Source organism: Caenorhabditis briggsae, assembly GCF_000004555.2.
Source record: "Caenorhabditis briggsae complete genome, chrII, whole genome shotgun sequence".
Taxonomy (NCBI): Eukaryota; Metazoa; Nematoda; class Chromadorea; order Rhabditida; family Rhabditidae; genus Caenorhabditis; species Caenorhabditis briggsae.
The window spans coordinates 11,527,185-11,548,441 of record NC_013486.2 but is presented as its reverse complement, the minus strand read 5'-3'; the positions used below and the strand labels follow the sequence as shown (position 1 = coordinate 11,548,441).

Genomic DNA, 21,257 nt, shown 5'->3' with positions numbered 1-21,257 from the left:
CGGCCCGTTACAAGTATGGTACACGGCCCAAAACTCACTTTTTCAGCCGTTCAATATCTTTAGGACCACCTGAGATTTTTGACGGAATTTCACTTTTTGTGCCAGAATTTTGATTTAAAAGTGGGTCAATGACCGAAATTTTCATATCTGATCTTGGTTTTTGTACTACCAAGCGGTTTCTCAACGGAAGAAACATGTTTACTGAAAACTAACAGGACGATCTAGTTTCCGGGATTCCTAATGAGTTGACCAAAGTGATTCTAAATACTATCCATGAGAAATCCAATTGATTTCTTCAGTTCACCTAATTTTTTCGACTGGAATTCCGTTTGCTCCCAGCTGGTCCTTTCGACTTTTTTGTTGTTCGGCTACTCCGTTTTAGTGTTTTTTTCCTGCTATTTTTTACAATTGGTACATGCTGAAATTCGAAATATTAGTAACTGAAAATCTTTATTCGGTGCCAAAAGAAAATAGGACCGTGTCGTTATCCAATAAAGTTTTTAGCATCTTCCGAGATTGGAGACCTTTTGGCGGTTAAAAAAAAGCGGGACAGGAAATAAACAAACTCACCATCGAATCATAAAGAAGTTAACGTTGTGAATCACACTGACGGTGATTATGATGACAAAACTGTTTTATCTTTTTAGGAAACGTGGAAATTAGATTGGGAGAGATAAACCAATGCGATTTGCATTAAAATAAATGGGTCGACTACAAAAGTAAATATCGTCTTATGGTTTTCATATTGCTGACCTACTTTCCAGATTCTCAAAGTTGGCTCAAATCTGGCTCAAATAAAGAAAACTACCATAAACACTCTAATAGAAATACACCCTATACTTGCACTTTGAGCTCAATTATGCCGCCGATTTCCGTAAAAGATATATAAAAATTTGTCAACTGATAAAAAGTTTATCACAATATCAAAACTATTTTGCCAGTTGACACGTTTTTGATATCTCTTATAGAAATTGAGATAAATGAGCTTAAACTTTACAGTTTGAGGGCCTTCTTTTACAGGATTTGCTGAAAGGTTTGCCTCTCGTCGGGTATTCGGAAATTCAGAAACTCGAAAAGTCGAATTTTTTAAATTCAGAAATTTCCCTAAAAATTTAGAAATTCAGGAAATCCAAAAATTCCGAAAATTTTCCAAAAACGCAAAGATTTGAAAATTCAAAAAAAAATTCAAAAATTCCAGGAAGTTTCAGGATATTTGAAAATTCACGAAAATTTTGAAAATTCAAGAGAGCAATGTACCTTAAAACCTGTATTAGAAGGGCCAGCTCTTCTATTGTTCCGAGGTACCTGCGGAGGCCTTTCTATTGCAGGTGCCCTTCAATTGAAGGGTGCCCTTCGTTCAAAATTTATGAAAATCTGTCAAATTTCATTAAAATCAAACAAGTTTTTGAGCAAAAATGAAGGTTTCAATCAAATTTCTGTAAAATTGCGGGATTTTCGAAATATTTTTTACCGAAAACGTACTTAAATGCAAGCCCCATCGGTGCCCTCCTGTTAGAAGGGCCCTTCTATTAAAGGGGCCCGTCTAATACAGGTTTTACTGTATACCGTAAAACCTGTATTAGAAGGGCCCCTGAAATTGAAGGGCCCATCTAATTGAAATGTCCCCCTAGAGGCATCACGAAAAATAGAAGTGCTCCCTCTATTTGAAGTACCTCCTCCTATTGAAGTGCCCCTTTGACTTCCTTCATTGGTTTTCAGCCGTTTCTTTCTGTTGTTTCGATTGAAATACTGTCTGATTTGAAAAAATACTGACACCTGAGAATTCGAATGTCGTTGCTCTAATACAGATGTTTTTCTCGCTCGGGCAGCTTTCACAATCAAGCATGGATTTTTTGAATTAAAAATCCTAAAAATCCTAGCGATCAACATCTTACCAAGAAATCTGAATTTAAATCCCACTAAATTCAAAGAAATCAATTTCGTTTGATACGATAGCGGATTCAAGGGCGAGGCCTCGTAAATCGACACAAACGGCGCCCGCGAAATTTTCAGGTGCCAGTTTTTTGCTTTTTTTTATGTAGAAATCGTAATGGATTTTTAGTAGAAAAACGAAATTTCCACTAAAAATGATGCCCCTCCAATAGAAGATCCGTTCTCAGAGGACCCACGAAAAATACAAGTGCCCCCTCTAATTGAAGGGCCCCTCTAATTGAAGTGCCCCCCTAGGGACCCACGAAAAATAGAAGGGCCGGCCCTTCTAATACAGGTTTTACTGTATATTTCAAATTCTCGAAAACTGTCGATTTTCAGAATTCTGAAATTCTGAATTAAATAAATCAAAGCTAAATAATATTCAGTTACGAGCAGCTCACTTTCTGAACAAATCTTGAAAATTCTGTGGTTTTTGTGTTTGTCCAGATTTCCAATTTTCTTTCCAATAATAATAATTCCTCATCTTCCTCCACTACGTAAAAAGTCAATAACTTCCGGAAAATAAAGGTCAGTACAATAGATGAAATCCTTGTTAAGTGTCTCATGAGCGCCTGGTTCGGAAAAAGCTTATTGAAAAGAAAGGGTGTTCTTTTGTACACTAAATACAATGTGACAACCCTAGAAAAAGTTCCACAGATACCTACCTAGCTGTTTAATAGGATCAGATTCCAATCCCATCACACTAGACACACACCAGTCTGAAAAATTGATAAGAGTGACAACAGGGCTATACGCTAGCTGATAAACGTGTGGGCTACCTTGAAAAGTGCGGAAATCAGGTAGAAAGGGAAAAGCCAAAGAGAAATGGAATGGACAAATTAGATATTGTTAAACGGCAGAAAAGAGAGGATCAGATCTATAGACCGTTGCCTCTCCCATCTACGTATGCATCACGAGGGCAGGTTCTTTTAATTTTTTTTTTGGCTTTTGGTGACTTTTTGGAAGACAGATGACAGAGACAATGTTTGTGTCATTACATAACCCTTTACTAATAATGCTTGTTTCTTCTTTTTTTTTTTTGAATTCAAGATATCCGAAAAAAGATCCATGATCTAGATAACCAGCGGGAGACAAAAAGGTGTGTAAATCTTCGAAGCAATAATTAGGTGTGTCTAGAAAAATTCCGAAAAGATCTCGTAGTTCAGATTGTTCTTTTTTTGAGGGGAATCTTTTTGGGGAACGCTTCTTGTTTGAAGTTTCTGTTGTAACCTTTTTATTCTCGAAATTTCTCTTGAAATTATTTTTTTTCGAGATTGATTTGTAATCTGAAAATCTGAAATTGAAAACGTTGTTTTCGGGAATTCAAAACACCTTAAAACCTGCAATAAAAGGGCCCCCTAACTTTCAACTTTAAGCCAATTTATCTCGGTTCCTGTCAAAGATATTGAAAAGTTGTCAACTAATACATTTTTCATCATAATATCATAAACATTTTATCAGTTGACTACTTATTGATATCTTTCACAGAGACCGAGATATATACATTACAAAAAACATAAGCAAAGTTCATGTTCATTCCAGTTTTTCAAAAATATATATTTAGAATAAACTATCTCTGGGATTTTCCAAAATTTTCAGAGATTACAATCGTTTCATAATTTTTGGTCGCTTATTAGGGAAACCCGAAGGTTTGCAGTCACCCAGAATTCTACCGTAAAACCTGTAATAGAAGCGCCTTCACACTGTCCAGTTTGAGTTAACTTTTCTCGGCTCATATGCAAGATATCAAAATTTTGTCAACTGATAAAATGGCTGTGACATTATGATGAACAATTTTCCAGTTGATAGCTTTTTTATATTTTTGACAGGAACCGAGATAATTGAGCTTAAAGTTGAAAGTTATGGCGTCATTTATTGTTTTATTACAGGTTTTACGGTATTTTTTCAGAGAGCATTCATTTTTACAATCGATTTTCTGATGCAAATTTTTCTAGACCGAATTTTCTTGAAAAAGAAGTCAAAATTGATTACCAAAAATTTCAGAAACTCCTCTTTTCGACGATTTTTGATCAGTCGGTTTAGAAGAATACCATATACACTCTAAGAGAGTGGCACCAGAGCCCTCAACTTTGAGCTCATATATCTCCATTCCTGTGACAGATATCAAAAAGTGGTCAACTGATAAAATATTGATCATGAAATCAGTAACATTTTTTCAGATTAATAACTTTTTGATATTTCTGACAGGAAATGAGATAATTGAGCTCAAATTTGACAGTTTGAGTGACACTCTATTACAGCGTTTACGGTGATACTCTGAGCTCTGTGAAGTTGATAAGAATGTTTCTATTCCATTTTTGCTAATTTTCTAAAAACTTTCCCACCATCACATTTGGTCTCTGATATGTATCTTTCGTTTTCTATCAGTTTAACAATAATTTATTATCATTTCACCTCCTGCGCAAAAGACATTACGCAAGCCATTCACTCACTCACTCACTAGGCTTTGATTTTTCCGATATCCCAATGATTACGCCATCTTCTTCTCCACCACTTCTTCAGCTTCTTCTCCTTTTATTCTCTCTAAATCTCCAAAATTCTGTTTTCGGAAAACGAAGGATAAGCAATAACGGTGTGTAGAAATGAGAAGAAGTGCGCGGGGGGCACCAGGGGAATCTCGTTTTGGCAAAAATCGAAGAGAGGGAAAAATTGAATAGGAGAGAAGATAAATGTTTTGTGTCCTCTGGATGTTTCTATCTCTCTTGGATACGCATTTATGAGTGACACGACAATTTTTGAAAGGTTCCTGATATCTCCCGCTAGGCTTCTTATCTTTTATCAACATGTTCTTTTTTCGGGCGGAACAGTGGTCTGCTGATTTGTTGATATTTCGGTGGAGCTTTTTGATTGAGCATTCAGTTTTTTGATTTGTTCTGAGAAATTGATAATTTTTAGAGTAAAAATCATTTCTTTTCAGCTTTACTGAAAGTTTTCCAACTTTTGATCCAAAAAGCGCACCCTTTTTCACATTTATTTGTTTTTACAGTTTATTTTTTCCAATCTAAAAATACTGTATTTTGAAAAATTGAGAAATTTTAATGTTTTGCTTAACATTAAACAAACTTGTTAGTTTTTCCACTTACCGTAATACCTGTAATAAATGGGCCCCCTAACTTTCAACTTGGAGCCAGTTTATCTTGGTTACTGTAAGAGATATCAAAAATATGTCAACTGATAAATTCTTTATCATAATATCAAAAAATTTTTGTCAGTCGACACATTTTTGTTATCTTTCACAGAAATTAAGATAATTTAGCTTAAAATGCAAGTATGTAGGATGGCGCATAACCGTAAACGCTCTAATAAAAAACCTAAACTGTCATCTTTGAGCACCTAATTTATCTCAAACTGAATAGTGGGAGGCCCTTATATCAAGTTTTACTGTACTTCAGCAAGTTTTAAGTTTCCCTAACACCCTAAATTTCTTTAAATTGAGCATTTTTGAATTTTTGAATAGCTCAAAATTCAAAAAACACCTCGCATTTAAAATAAAACTGCTTTCTAGATTCCATCCGATGGTGACACCAGGCAATCGCACATGCTGTCTCACAATCAGAATTCAGGTAACTATTAGACATTTTTGTTCCTAAAACCTGTAAATTAACTATATTGGTCCCAAAACGAAAACTACCGTATCCTAAAGAAAATTTCATTTTCCGGATTCATTTTCTCGAGTTCCACACATTTTCAGTCAATTTTTTGCAATCAAAATATTTAACTTTCCGACTTTTTTGGGATTAAAAAAAATACTGAAAATAACAAATATTTTTAGGTTACGGTAGTTGTCCCTGTGGGACCTTTGGCCACGGCCATTGCTCCGATTTTGTACTAGTGTAATACTTAACCTTCATTTGCAAATTCGTCTAATCGTATGCTATCCAATTCAAATCCTAAAAAACGCTTTTAAAAGTTGCAAACTTCTATTTACATTTTGAGTCACCGTGTCTTCCTCAAATGGCATCATCATCATTTTCTGCCATTATAAAAGACATGGTCTACTGACCATACAGATGTTTCGTTGGCTTCTTGCTTCCTCGAAACATTGCAAAAATAGTTTTCAATCCGAAGAGGTTTAGACATACAAAATGAAGATGGACAGAAAACTTGAAACATCTCTCACCTATTCGATTTACGCAATACATGCACTACAATATTTTCCGTTTATGGTCTGGGAACCTTTAGGATACATCCCTATTACTTCCCTCATCAAAGAACTTTTGTAAACTCATAACAGTTTTATTCTATTTTTGATCCACAAAAAAATTATCACAGATCATCAATCCAAGCATCATATAATCCCACCTGATCATGTATCGGATGATTAGAAAGAGTGTAGGAAACTGGAAGAATCGATCAAGATTTTATTTTATTGATATGTTTAGGTTTTTTTTGTTCATAACAGAAAAATTGATTAGATACCTTTTAAATTGTAGCTTTTTTGTACCGTGAAACCTGCAATAGACGAGCCCCTAACTTTTGACTTTGACGAAATTTATCTCGGTTCCTGTCAAAGATATGAAAAAGTTGTCAACTTATTATCCTTGTCTGAGAAAAAAAGGTTGAGACGCAGAGAAAAAGTGTCTGTGTCTCCACCTTATGTGTGCTATTTAGGCTCTCCGCTTCGATATCGCTACCGTACTCAGACTGCAAAAAATACTCTCTAACCTTTTTTTCTCAGACAAGCATAATATAAAATGTTTACCATATTGTCAGAGGTGTTTTATCAGATGATCACTTTTTGATATCTCTTACAGTAACCGATATAAATCAGGTTAAAGTTTACAGTGTGGGAGCCATTCTGTAGCAAGTTTTGCGGCATATAAAGTTCGAGCCAATTTATTTTGGTTCCTGTCAAAGATATAACAATGTGTTAAACTGTTTATCATAATATTACAAACATTTTATAAGTTGACACATTCTTGATATCTTGCACAGGAGCAAAGAAAAATTAGCTCGAAATCGACAGTGTTGGGGCCCTTCTATAACAGGTGTTTCTCTCGAAAAATCTGTTTCAAGGAAATTACAAGTTATGATTCATATTGCTTCACTTCGCTTCTCATCAAAGTTTTTGAAATTTTTTCCACTCTCAACCTATTGTAACTCGGAACTTGTTCCTTCCCCAAATTGCGTCACCATCGAAATTTTTTTATTATCTGTTGGAAAATCTTGGAATTTCACTCCCCTCTCTTTTTTGGGCATGATCTTTGCCATGGAATTTTTTAGTCTCAGACAGTTTTTAGACTATAAAATGTTCCTTTTCTTTGAAATCCATGGCTGTAAAATTACAATTCATAACCTTTTCTAGAAGGTGTGAAAACTGTTTAAAAAAGCTTTCTATATATAATTCTCGTCCGAACGTTTCATAGTTGTCGAGATCATCTTCTTAGTTTTCTAGACCTTTCTCAATATTCACTTCAAATAAAGATCCTTAAAATCTCAGGACATGGTAAAACGGACCAGAAATGAAAGTGAGAAGCCTCCACCGCTCCCGGAAACTCCTCCACCTCCGCCAGTCGGAGAACTTCCAGTTCAATACAAAAGAATGTCAGCATCACGAAGTCACGAGCCACCTCCACCATCAAATCGATTATTTTGGGTGATACCGATTTTGATTTGTGCCAGCTTAATATGGGGTGCATGGTCACAATTTCATGATCCGCCAGAAGTAATTCAGCAGCCAATCAGAATTGAAGATCCAAGTGAGTCGATTTTTGAAAATAGTGTTAATAAAACTGATTCCATACTATGATCTTACGAAAAGTTCCAACAGTTATTAAAAGTACCATAAAACCTTTATTAGAAGAGCCCCTTTAACTGAGGCACCCCTCTAATATAAGGGCCCACTTCAAAATGTGTTGTTTGAAGTTAAAAATATTCCGGAAATTTCGAAATTTTACAGAAATTTGTTGAAACTTGCTCAATTTAGGTAAAGTCGATAAATTGTTATGAATTTCGAACGAAAATAAACCTAATTTTTTGATAAACGTTTTTGGAAAAAATGGCCCCGGGAAACAAAGAAGTGCCTCTCTAATAGAATGGCCCTGTGGAGTAAGGCTGTGCCACGGCCAATCGCGGGTTTTTGAAAAAGGTACTTCTAGGACAGGTAGGATACGGTTTGTTTTTTTCGAAAGAACGAACTGATTAGTCCACGGCAACCTACCCACGGCCTCAATCACGGCCGGCCGCTGCCGCGATTTGCACAGCCTTGCTGCGGAGCTACCTTGGAACAGTAGAAAAGCCAGCTCTTCTAATACAGGTTTTACGGCGTCTCTTACAAAACATAATAGCTGAAACCAAAATGACAAAATTGGTAATCCAAGAAAATGTGCTGTACAGGGTGGCGCTAAATTACCCGGACCAAAGTTTGTACTAGCATAAAATCATCTCCTGAAAATCACACCGTTCATCTTAGGACAATCATAACATTACCTAGACTTGAGGAATCGCTTTGAAAATTTCTGTCGCTTAAGCGATCGCTTTGAATCAAACGTAAAATTATATATCTACCAATTTTCGAGGTTCCAAGACACTTATGTCCAAAGATATATTCATTTTTACCGGTCCGGGCAATTGTGCGCCACTACAGTAATTCTCTAATCCTTCAGGCGCTTGATGTTTGAACATAAGTCCAAATTGCCTAAACTTTCCCACCTTCCGCACTTTTTGGATCATCAAACAATTTTTTGCAGACAGAAAAAGGGTTTGGTGGATGCCAGACTTATTGAAGACACTTCCGCCGTTTGCAGAAGGATATCGGATAGAAAATGTAAGATTCTTTTCTCGTTCTTGCAAAAAAATTTTTTTATTTCAGTTTGTTCCAAAATACAAAATTTCGGGGTGCACTATAAACGGAAATTTCCCGGAAATGAGCACTGCCATCTTTTGTTACATTCACAATTCGACACTATTCACAGCGGCCAATAAGACCATTTCTCAGGATTTAGTCGAGAATGGGTAATGTTTTTTTTACTGAATGTTCTATTTTGAAATCCTAAATTCCAGACTCTGTTCCCAGGATAAAATGTTCTATCTGCCAGACTGGAAGCAGTGGAAGAAATACATAACAAATAAAATTCGAAGAGTTGCATTTGTCCAACATCCTCTGGAACGATTCGCACGATCTTTTATGAGGCATTGTCAACGGTAAGTATTATGCTGCTATCGTAAAACCTGTAATAGAAGGGCCCCTAACTGTGAGCCAATTTATCTCGGTTCCTGTTGGAGATATGAGAAAGTTGCCAACTAATAAATTCTTTATCAAAATATCAGAAACATTTTACCAGTTGACCACTTTTTGATATCTTTTCCAGGATATAATTGAGCTCAAAGCTGACAGTGTGGGAGCCAGTCTATTACAGGTTTTACAGTATGCAAGAATGAGAGATGTTTAAGAGAAACACCGGTGGCCGTGGCCGAAGGTCCCGCAGCAACAACAAAAGTAACATGTTTCTTTTTCCGGATTTTTTTTCGTTTTCGCGCGTTTTCAGTCAAGTTCTCGTAGTAGGACTCTCAGCCATGGCCACTGATGCTTCTCTTCCATAACTACGAATTTTTGTACCAGAATAATATTTCAACGAAAATGTATATTTTTAGAGACAAGAGATGTATGAATTGCAACGAAAATGTTGGATGTTTCATGAGAAAATTAATAAAAGAACATGAAAAAGTGGCGCAAGGACTCGCTGGAAGAACACGAACCTATATTACCAACCATTTCAGCCCTCAAAGTTGGTGAGTACAGTGAAAATACAATAGAGAAATCGCTCCTACGCTGCGCATCTCCGACTTGCACACTCTCTTGCCGCGAAGCCCACACAAAGTATAGTGGGCGGCGGAACCCGGGAGGTGTCGGCCGCTCAATTTGATAGGGTCGCTCGGTCAACTTCTATTCCTTACGTCTGGTGAGGATAGAAAAAGGACAGGTTTCGCTAAAATACTAGCCGAACGCCAACATGTAGAGACACCTTGGCTGTCTGAGGACGTAAAGATTGGAAAGTTTTGAAATTGCAGGAACTGCCATTACAATCGAGAATTTCCGAGAGTGGAATCGCTGAAAATTGGAGCGAATCAGACGGAAATGATAAAGTTTACAGACAAATTGAATAAGATTCTAGGTCAACAGGGGGTACCTCAAGATGCTCTGAAAGTAATAAAGGAAGAAGTTTTAAGTAAGACAGTTTACATATCCCTCCCTTCATTTCTAGCTTGAAATTTACAGAAATTCCAATGGAGTTGACTGAAGAAGAAATCAAACTAATGGAGAAAGTGAGAAAAGACGAGGATCTCTTCCGGATATTCCGATACTTGTATGAACATGATTACATTCTTTTTGGATATGATTTCTAGTTTTTTGCTCTGATTTTTCTTTTCTCATGCTGAAACTACCAAAACACTGCTGACAAATCACGGGTTTCCATTTCATTGTTTTTACCACTTCATGGTGCTTTTTTTTGTTTGATTATAAATGGTTTTTGAATTCAATTTTCTCTTGCTGCTCTTCTCATTTTCTTCTTATCATTTTATCATGATCGAGTCGATTTGTTTGTAGGTTTTTTGTTTGTGATCGAGCATTTTTAGAGTCATTTTGAACAAGAAAGAATAAATTTCCTCTGCAGAGAAAAAGAGGTCAATACTACTTTTTAAAAGTACACATTTTTGCAGAAAATGATAAATAGGCATTTTCAGCGAAATCATTTCATTTTGCTGCTTGCCTTATGGTTTTGGAGTTTGCTAGATTTCCGTGTTTGAAAAAGTTTTAAGTAGTTATTTTCAAATTTCAGAATTTCCGAATTTCCGAATTTCAGATATTATGAGTTTCTGAAATTTTGAAATTCTAATTTTTTGGAATTCTGGATTACTGAATTTCAGCCATGATCTATTTGTTTTCGATACAGCTTCAAAAAAATACCAATTTAAAATTATTTCTTCTCCATTTCTACTTTGAAAACCACCTAAACTTGTTCAACAGGGTGGCGCATAATTACTCAGACTAAAGTTTGAACTATCATAACTTTTGAGTAACGCATTTTACTGGGCTCAAAATTGAATTATATTAATTCTGATAATTCATCAGTAAACTGGCAAAGTTTCAAATTATTTGATCAACTTTGAGCTGAGTTATCGCTTGCCAAAGTTGCTTCCTCTCATGAAAATCACAGGAAATATTACGCCGTTCATCTTTGGACAATCATAACAATACATAAGCTTGAGGAATCGGTTTGAAAATTTTAGCAGTTTTGAATCAAATGTAAAATTATATTTCTACTAATTTTCGTGCTTCCAAGATGCTCATGTCTAAAGATATACCCATTTCTATCAGTCCGGTAAATTGTGCGCCATCCCGAATGTTGCTTTTACATTAATACTTTTCACAAGTATCTAAATACACTCTGTAATTACAGAATCTAAAAAAACTGCACATCTAGTTTTATCTTGATTGCTCATCACTCATTAAAACGTTTTCTAGCCATTTCTAGTCTCAAAAACTACCAAGTTGAAAGACTGGCCTTATCAGCTCAACCACATGTCTTTCTCCCAATACAAACAACTATACTACACTTTCAAACTGCTTTATATAGAAATTGGTTTTGAAATTTTCAGACTGATTTCTGCGAAATGGGATTCGCCGTGTATTTGGTGGCTCTTGTCATACTTTATGTGTTACTGAATTTGGGGAAAATTGGAAAGTTTGTGAAGGTAAGTTGATTAAGTTTATGGAGCCAGATCACAGCGATTTCTTCAGGAAAGGAAAAGGTTGTATGAGTTGATGGACAAAATTGATGGTCCCTATGCATTGCCATTGTTAGGAACAACTTGGCAATTCAAAATGGATCCAGTTGGTGAGTTGATTTTTTATCTGGACCAGAAATTCCTGAAAGTGAAATAAATTCATCACAAAAATTTTCAGAATTTGCACTACAGCTCTATAATTGGGGTCTGGAATATTCTTCCAAGGGAGCATCCCTTGCAAAGTTCTGGATGGGACCATATCCAATGGTTATCATTTTGACTCCTGAAGCTAGCAAGGTAAACTTTTCAATGCAAAACTGAGCTTCACAGACACTTTCAAAATCCAGGTTTTTTGAATTCCTAAAAATCAGGCTCTGCAAAAACTATCATACGGTCTTCTGATAGAAAAAATTGAAAAAACTACGTTGTGGATTTTTCCGACTTTCAGACTGTATTCTATCAGAAAAATAGTAATTGAAAACCCTAAAGTTGTTTTTTGTAGTCTGAAATTTATTCATTCACCTGTATTACCCCGGTTTTGAAATGACCGGTTTCGAAAGAACAGGTTTCGAAAGGGTCGCAGTTTCGAAGTGACTGCGGAGCCAAAAACAAAAATGATAATTTTTCCAGAAAGTTCTCGAAAGCAATGTTCTGATCAATAAGAGTAGCGAATACGACATCTTCCTTCCATGGCTTGGAACCGGCCTTCTTCTTGCCAGTGGAGATAAATGGAGAGGAAGAAGAAAGATGATGACTCCATCATTCCATTTCAATGTTCTCATTGATTTCCAGGCAGTTTTCGATAATCAGGGAAAGGTAGATTTTCAAAAAACAATACCTTTTCACTGAAAATAACAATTTAGATCCTTCTGGAGCAGCTGGAAGACGAAATGAGATATGCCAAGGATAACACATTTGATGCATTCCCATACATCAAAAGATGCGCATTGGATATTATTTGTGGTGAATTTCGATTAGAACTAAATTTTTAAAAAATCAAATACTTCAGAAACCGCAATGGGAACGACAGTCAGTGCCCAAACAAATCATACTCATCCATATGTGATGGCAGTGAATGAAATGAATAGTTTGGCATTCAAATATCAGAGAATGCCTTGGTTATGGATCAAACCTATTCGGCACTTATCTGGATATGAAGCTGATTTTCAGAGGAATCTGGACATTGTCACTTCATTCACAAAGAAAGTTATCGAAGGGAAATTGAGAGAACACGAGGAATCTGTAGGGTTTTCAGAGGACAAAAATAAGAAGAAGGCGTTCTTGGATATGCTCATTGATGTGAGTTTTTGAAAGTTTGTTGAATTTTGTTGAATTTTGAACTTAAAGAAAAAGGATGAAGGTGGTCTTGGATACGAGGACATCCGGGAAGAAGTTGACACATTTATGTTTGAAGGACACGACACAACGTCTGCTGGAATCGGATGGTCCCTATGGTGTCTCGCTAATAGTCCGGAGTATCAGAAAAAGTGTCATGAAGAGCTGGATCAAATTTTCGAAGGATCTCCAAGAGAATGTACTGTCGATGATTTGAAGAAGATGAAATATTTGGAAAAGTGTGTAAAAGAAGCACTAAGAATGAGACCATCCGTTCCGCAGATTGCAAGATCAGTGGAGGAGGAGTTTGAAATTGGTAAGAAGATGTTTTTCGCTTTTGGACAATTTTCCGTAGTATGGAGCTCAGCTGTGAATTTTCCGAGCACTTTGAAAATTTTTGAGAGTGTGAAACAGACTTAGATTGAAAACTTTGCATTCGCAGAATTCTTTGAAAGTTCTTAGTTTTTCAGATATTTGTCGACTTCTGAAAGACATCTGTTTTGTCACCTTTTCAGTACAAACTCGGGCAGAAGTGGGGTGTTTTTCAGAAATCGGTAAATAGCTGAAAAATCAGGAGTTTTCAAAAAACTCTGTGAATGTAAAGTTTTTTATCTAGGTCTGTTTTATAACCTCCAAAATTTTCAAATTGCCCTAAAACTTGACCGCGGAGCTCAAGACTCCTGAAAGTGGTCATAATGGCCAAAGATCAACTGAAAATTTAGTTTCAACGGTGTTCTGTATGTAGTTCGAAAATCAACGTTTCACAGATGGCACAATTGTTCCAAAAGGATGTTCCGTAATGGTATCACCGGCGTTCCTTCAAAATAATCCAAGAACTTATGAGAATCATGAAGTCTACGATCCAGAGAGATTCAATGAAGACGAAATCGCCAAACGACACGCCTATGCCTACATTCCATTCAGTGCGGGACCCCGAAACTGTATCGGTCAAAAATTCGCAATGCAGGAGGAAAAGACAGTAATATCATGGGTCCTACGAAGATTCCAAATACATTCCGATGTCGGAATCAGGGAGAATATTCCACTACCGGAAACAATCACAAGACCTACAATGGGATTCCCATTGAAATTCACAATTAGACAGTAATTAATAAAATAAATTATATTATGTTTAATCATTTATAGGTCATGTACACGTGTATGTATAGTTTCAGTGAAGAAAGGCAAATGGTTATTCTTGACTCTCCGTAGTTTTCTTTGATGACGTATTTTGAGATTGTTGCTGAGATTCCACTTCCATCGATCGGGAGCTGACTAGAGTCTCGTGGCGGAGAAATCTGAAAAATATAAAACTAGATTTTAATTTTTAAAAAATACCATGCCCTGCGATTCGAGTGAAGACGTGAATATATTTCCCACTGAGAATCGTATGATGGTTTGCTCCGTGCACAATCAACGGAGGTACCGGATTCTTCAATTTCTCATAAAGTGCCATTCCATGAGCCAGCGGGATCACTTCATCTAAATCTCCATGACATATAAGCACTCGAGTGTCAATGCGATTCACTTTGTCAAAACGGAAAAAATAAAATTTTAGGAAAAAAATCAGGCTATCGGATTAATACCTAGTAAAAGAGTCTGCCCAGCAAGTGTCTGGTTTGTCAGGTTTCCTTGAAAACAGTCTTAATCCACTAGTAAACGGAGCAATCAGAACAACTCCGGCCAGCCCTTCAGGGTTACTTGATGCCAAATCGACGGCTGCTGTCGTCCCAATACTGTACCCCATGACAACAATCTGAAATTAAAAATATTATTTAAAAATATAGATTATGACACATACCTTCTTATCCGGTCTAGTCTCTCGAATCTTATCATAAACGGCTCTGATATCTGCGTAAACGTTTTTCTCTCCTTGTGTTCCAGATGAGAATCCATATCCAGAATAGTCAAATGCGTAAAAATCCGTCTCGAAAACGTTGGCATAGGTGACGAAATTCATCGAGTTTGGTTGAAGGAATCCGCCGAGATCCGATGAGTTGGGTTGGCAGAAAAGGACTACCTGAAAAATTTACTGTAAAGCCTAACAGAAGCCCACCCAAATCTTTAACTCTGATCTTATTTATCTCGATTCCTGTGCAAGATATCAAAAAGTAATCAACAAACAAAATATTACTTAAATTATGATCAATAATTTATTAGTTAAAAATTTTTTGATATCTCTGATAGGAACCGAAATGATTAAGCGCAAAGTTGACTGTTATAGAGAATGCGGTAAATATAAAAACTTCAAAAAAAAAACGAACCTGTTCGGCGACAGCTGGATTAGCTGAATAGGTATCCGGAGTACACTTGATACAAACTAATTCATTGTTGTTGGCAGTTGTCACCGAGAACACCTCGACTTCTCGTTCCGAATGAACATAATCTGCTCCATTGGACATATTCCTAACCACCAACTGCATCGGCTCATCTCGACACCCACGAATGTTTTTGAAACGTTTCTCTGGATCCGATTTGACTGCTATCCGATATGTCATTCCTTTTTCTGGTGGATGGAATGCCAATTTCCGGGTGATCACCGATGGGACAGGTGGACATGCCACGTAGCACATGAGACCGCATGCTCGGAGGAGACCGAGAAACGCGTCACAGCATCCGGGTTGATCGTCGAGAGGCTCGCGCTGAAATTATTGGAAATTGGGAAACAATTAGAGAAGATTTTTCATATTTAGTTCCCTAGATTAAGATATTTCAATTTTTCACTTCTGGCTTTAAAGGTCCTAAACTTTTCAAAACAAAAACAGGTGTAGCGGAAAAAGAAATTCAAAAAATTGTCAATTTTCTGAAATTGAAATACGTTTTTCAGAGTTTCGGGAATTTCTGAATTTCTGAATTTCTGAATTTCTGGATTTCGAAATTTCAAAATTTTTGAATTTCCGGGATTTCCGAATTTCTAAATTTCTAAATTTCTGATTGTCTGAATTTCTGAATTTTCGAATTTCCGAATTTTCGAATTTCTGAATTTCTGAATTTTTGAGTTTTTGAACTTCTGAAAAAACCCTCCGTGTATCAGAGTTCATTTTCTTGTTTTGCTCCTCATAGGGAACCCTTAGATTTTTGACATCACTATTATTAACTTGCGCATTGCTCATCTAGATTTTCCACACAAAAGAATTACCAAAACTTCCTCAACGACTTTTTTCGGCGATTCAGCCACCAAGAAAACCGTTGGTTGCTGTGGAGAAATCAGATTGTTTGGAGTTAGGCACAAAATGTTGGAATTTAAAAAATAAAATTGAATATTTTTGAAAGTTGAAGCCCAACGAGAGCTTCCGGTGGGTGGAGAGTGGGGATTAAACTGGATCTAGAGGGGAATAGAGAGGAAGTGAATGTGATGATGACTCTCTCTGTCTCTTCTTCGGGATGAGAAGAGCATTTTGATCGGATAGAAATGAGGAAAAAAGGGACGGACGGAGCACATTACTAATGCATTAGGAAAACTTACACTCAAAACTTTGGAAACCTCCCAGACATTTGGAAAAATTCGAAACTTTGTTGGCTTTTCGTCGGAAATTTTGGCTGGCTTTTTTGCTTGGTACGGAAATGCCTTCCTAGTGAATCAATACAATTTATTTTATCAGTTTTTGTGTTTTTCATTATCATTCCAGCTGGCGGAGAGAGTGCATTTATTTGCATTCTCAATGACTCATTTTTTGAAAATTTAAATTTAGAAATTCAGAAATTCAGAAATTCAAAAATTCAGAAATTTATCAGAAATTCGGAAATTCAGAAAGTCAGAAATTCAAAAATTCAGAGAATCAGAAATTCCGAAAAATACCAAAAAAAGTTACTTGCGTTCTCAATGACTCATTTTTCGAAAATTTTTGAATCGTACATATTGTCAAACGAGCGCAATTTTTAGATTCTTACCTGTAAACCACGTGGCATCAAAAGCAAAGAGTGGAATAGAAAATGACCAAAATTTCAAAGGGAACAATTCAATGGAAGGTGTCGTGGAAGGATAGCGTGGAAAAAAATATGGGAAGACAACAACATTTATTTTTTAGGAATATATAGGACAGTACCCGTAGAAACAAAAGAATTTCGGATTTACAGATATTTGAAAGAGAAAAAAAGAGAATCAAGAAATCCCAGAACTTGGAAAAGAGTTTAAAAATGTCTTCTTCTCGTTCCTGGAGCACTGACTGGACACGTTTGGGTTGCTCCAGAGAGAACAGAATTACGGTACTTTTGGAGGAGAGGACGGATGAATTCAGCAGTGGCCGAGTCCCAAGCTCTGGAAATTGAATAAGCGAATTTTTATTTTTTTTTTGGAATTTAGAATTTTGGAAGTATGAAAGGGGATATAAATACATGTACTAATGCATTTAGTGGCTTTCAAGAAAGACTCCCCGAGAAATGACGAAAACTGGGGGGGGGGGGCGGCAGCTCTGCGGCGGGCCATAAAAAGAGACTACTGTAGTGCAATTACTCTACGAGGATTTTTTTGTCATTCCTTTTCTTTTCCCTCCACTTACTTCTGTCGACTTCCGAGCACTTCCTTATTGGCCTCGGTTTCTTCTTCGATCTTGTTGTACCTTGAGTCAGAAATCAGTTTCAGGGAAATGTTCATGGCTTCTGCAAAGAAAATTGGAAACTTTGTAGAGTGAAAAAAAAAAACAAACCTTCTACAACAGCTCTGACATGTTTCGGCAAGTCGGCGTCATTCTGTCCGCATCTAGCCATGGCTTGTTGAAGAATCGATACCCATACCTGGAAAAGTGATGTTCAATCATACCAAAATTTTTGGAATTTCGAACCTTATCATCTTCATCAACAGTTTCTTGGATGGAATTGAACGCTGGGAATGGTCTTTTGGCTGGTTGGACGCTGTTTGGAAGTCCAGCAGCACGGAATGGTTGGGATTCAACAGCGGAGACGGCGGATGGTCCCGATGGCATAAAACTGGAAAAAAGTTTTAACTTTGGTGATTAGAAAAATATAAATTATTTTTGTAATCTCAAGTTGTTGCAGGGTGGATCACAGTAATTACAGGGTGGATCACAGTTACTCGTACTGATGAAAACGGGTATATCTTGGTGGCCTAACTTTAGCAAGTTGAGTTTTATAGGCCACCATGTAGAAATGATCTAGAAATGGTCTAGAAAATGGAAAATCCAACAGGATCATTTTACACCATTTCTAAGTCAAAAAAGCTGGTGGCCCAAAAACCCAGCTTGCAAAAGTTAGTCCACCATGTCAAAATGACCGAGAAAACACACTCGCGTCATTTTAGACCATTTCTAAGCCAAAAAAGCTGATGGTCTAAAAAATCAACTTGCAAAGTTAGGCCACCATGATAAATGACCTTGAATGAACTGAGCTTCCGTGGTTCGAACGTTGGAACGAATTCTCGAAAAAGTTTCGAGCTAAAATTTCGTATTTTTTTTTCAAAATGTCGTTCGAAGTCGAAAAATATCTTTTGAAAAACACACCCTGGCTAGTATCACCTTCAGTCCTGGTGATTATAAAACGATTAAATCATCAAAACTCACTCAGTTGGTCTGAAAGCTTCTGGAGTTGGCACTTGTACAATATGAGCATTCGAGTAAGCTGCCACAATGACCTCAATCATTCCCTCCAGTCCCAGAGCATATCTTCCTGTCTTAAAATGTCCGATATTTCTCTCAAAAGCAGATTTCAATGTGTCCTTTGAAATCTTTGCATCTCTTCCAGCAACTGTGAACACTTGACGATCCTGACGAGAATTGACAATCAAAACTGTCGTGTCGCACATTCCAACATCCTGAATCCAATTTTAATTTATTGTATTGTTACTTCATTTTATCACCTGGAAGTTTTGGTATCTTCGTTTTAAGTTATTGGCGAACTTCTCGATATCAATCGGAACTCCTGGAACTGATCCAATTTTGTCGATAATGGCGACAATGATCTCCAAATTTCTATCCGGCATCAAAGCACATGACGGAGAAGTGTTCTTGATGCCAGAAGTCAATGAATGAAGTTGATTGACTCTTTGAACCAATCGACTTCTCTCTTCATCCGATACAATCGCTGATGGATCACAGACTTGTGAAGGAAGAGCCAAACGACATGAGAATGGATCTAACCGAGGATCCGGATACGTTTGGGATGTGAACTGAGCAATGGAAGGGGTGATAAGAAGAAAAGGAAAGAGAATTAGAATTGGGTCGAGTTTGGGATGCATCTGAAACTATTGAAAGATTGGAAGTGAAACAGTAGAGAATCGGGGGGTGGGGAAGAAGATTCAAGAATATTCAAGAATACGAAATGAGACAAATTATATTATCAATGAAGAAGATATATTCAAGATCAAGTGGAACCCCTTGCCCACAAGAAAACCAGATTCCTATAGTTGTTTTCTCTGAAATTAAAGTCTTATATACACTTTTTCAGATGTTACTTCCCTTTACAGCAAATCAACTCATTTTACAGTTTACTATTCAAAAGTAGGTTCAAAACTTCTAGAAACTTCTAGAAGAAAGAGAAGCAATTTGAAAACAAACACAAGGACTTGTGTAAACCACTTACAGTTTATGCAAATGATACATAAGAGGGCCTCTTTTTTTGTCTACTTGTCTCAACTTGTTTATTGTTTCGAAAAAAAGTTTCGCGGTGAGGTGGAGAAGACCTCCTAGAATGGCAGAAGAGTAGAAGTGGAAAACGGGAAATTAGGAAATTAAGAAAAAGGGTAGAATAATAACAGTAAAACCTCTATCAGAAGGACTCCTGTAATAGAAGGGTCCCTGTAATAGAAGGGTTCCACTGGAACAATAGAACCTTCTAATACAGGTTTCCAGGTAAGTTGAATGTAGTAAATTGAAACAACAATAAAACCATGTTTTGACAGAGCTTTCATACATATTCAACAAAACGAGATATTTGGAGCCAAAAAGTTTCAATAATGCTAAAGTTTTCACTGATAGGGAACTAAGGGGTCTAACAAACGGCATATCTGATTATGATGAATTTCTACAAAACATTGACTAATAGTATTAATTTAATACAAAACTTAAGCTCTACCATGTTTTAATACTGCGATCATTTTCTGGAGTCTGGAGCTCACCTGTCAAGTGTCTGATCATTTTGATTTTTTTTTCAAAAGTGTAAAACAGCTTGGAAAACTTGCATTTCAGAATTCTTTGAAATTTTCTTGTTTTTCAGTTATATGCCGATTTCTGAAAGACGCCTGTTTTTCACGTTTTCAGTATAAAAACAGGAAAATAGGTATAAATAAATATCTCCTGAAAATGCTCAAAATCAACGGAAAAACACGTATCTCATCTTATTGACCGGTACAGTATATGCTCAAAAACTTCTCAACATAACCAAAACTTGCTAGAAATCCTCGGTCTACAACGAAATGTTGCTAAAAACCTTATGTAACCAACTATCTGCCGCTCAATGATCATTGAAGTTACTCAATAATCCGAGAAGATGAAAAAGTAAAAGCCCCCATAGAATATCGAAATTTTGCAACATTCTGACACCTTTTTTTGGAAAAGTGTTCAACGGAGGATAGAAAAAGAAAAGAAGTCAAAGCAACATGTCTCCCCTCCTCCCTTCTTCTTTTGTCGGATAATAAGCTTCACCGGGGTTTCTTTCTTCTACAGGAACCGGCTGACCACAGCGACGATCCGATCCCCCAGCACGTCTGCATAACCAGATTTATGTCTACGTCTCTCTTTCTTATTATTCAACGTCTTCTGAACCTATCTTTTGGTGTTCCTATATATGCCCGATTTTCAACAAATGAACATTCGCTTATAAAATAAGTCTCTCTACTTATTTATGACTTCTGGAGTATTGTGAAATAAGAAGATAGTTAGGATGTGGAAATTACGTTTTTGGTGGTGTACAGGGAATTATTTTAGGAAAAAAAATCGAAGAAGCTTTCAGGAGGAAGGAAGGACTTCTGAAAATCAAACAGCAAAGATAAACATATGTATAGGACAATAATGATGACGAATGATAGTGATAACAAGGATATCAATGGATTTCTTGGCATGCCCGGATGACAATAAAAACTTGATAAAGCGGGAAGGAGTGGCCGTCCCGTAGGCTAGAAATGGCAACAGAAATGAAGAAGAAAGACTACGAAGTATGAAAGGGATGAGATAGAATTCACAGGTAAAATGCGAACGGGTCCGTTACGGACGCTTCGCGTTCGAGCGCGGTTGAAATAGGAACCGAATACGGACCGCACGCGAACCGTTTTCAGTAAATACATTATTAGC

General features: G+C 36.7%; 5 protein-coding genes across 5 annotated transcripts in view; 2 read left to right on the top strand and 3 right to left on the bottom strand.

Annotated features, from left to right (window-relative positions):
* Positions 1-2,631, bottom strand: part of CBG20831 — a gene marked incomplete at both ends in the record, with an annotated part of 4,298 nt that extends 1,667 nt beyond the window's left edge. Inside the window, one exon of the mRNA XM_045242720.1 lies at positions 2,598-2,631. Coding sequence (XP_045097143.1) covers positions 2,598-2,631 — 34 coding nt within the window. The remainder of the gene's footprint in view (positions 1-2,597) is intronic.
* Positions 2,632-7,396: 4,765 nt separating this feature from the next.
* On the top strand, positions 7,397-10,299 carry CBG20830 (the record flags this gene model as incomplete). Its single annotated transcript, XM_045242719.1, has 6 exons — positions 7,397-7,652; positions 8,643-8,719; positions 8,765-8,907; positions 8,956-9,096; positions 9,964-10,121; positions 10,172-10,299. 6 exons carry the CDS (start codon positions 7,397-7,399, stop codon positions 10,297-10,299), a joined length of 903 nt encoding a protein of 300 aa, XP_045097142.1.
* A 1,269-nt stretch (positions 10,300-11,568) lies between these two features.
* Cbr-cyp-37A1 lies at positions 11,569-14,125 on the top strand (the record flags this gene model as incomplete). The annotated part of the gene is made up of 8 exons (XM_045242718.1): positions 11,569-11,649; positions 11,696-11,792; positions 11,861-11,979; positions 12,313-12,498; positions 12,546-12,645; positions 12,692-12,981; positions 13,030-13,333; positions 13,785-14,125. 8 exons carry the CDS (start codon positions 11,569-11,571, stop codon positions 14,123-14,125), a joined length of 1,518 nt encoding a protein of 505 aa, XP_045097141.1.
* Positions 14,126-14,596: 471 nt separating this feature from the next.
* Positions 14,597-16,130, bottom strand: CBG20828 (the record flags this gene model as incomplete). Its single annotated transcript, XM_045242717.1, has 4 exons — positions 14,597-14,773; positions 14,819-15,037; positions 15,282-15,659; positions 16,038-16,130. 4 exons carry the CDS (start codon positions 16,128-16,130, stop codon positions 14,597-14,599), a joined length of 867 nt encoding a protein of 288 aa, XP_045097140.1.
* Positions 16,131-17,148: 1,018 nt separating this feature from the next.
* CBG20827 lies at positions 17,149-19,207 on the bottom strand (the record flags this gene model as incomplete). The annotated part of the gene is made up of 6 exons (XM_045242716.1): positions 17,149-17,275; positions 17,517-17,616; positions 17,664-17,751; positions 17,799-17,943; positions 18,534-18,784; positions 18,830-19,207. The coding sequence occupies 6 exons, from the start codon at positions 19,205-19,207 to the stop codon at positions 17,149-17,151; spliced, it is 1,089 nt and encodes a 362-aa protein (XP_045097139.1).
* Positions 19,208-21,257: the final 2,050 nt, after the last annotated feature.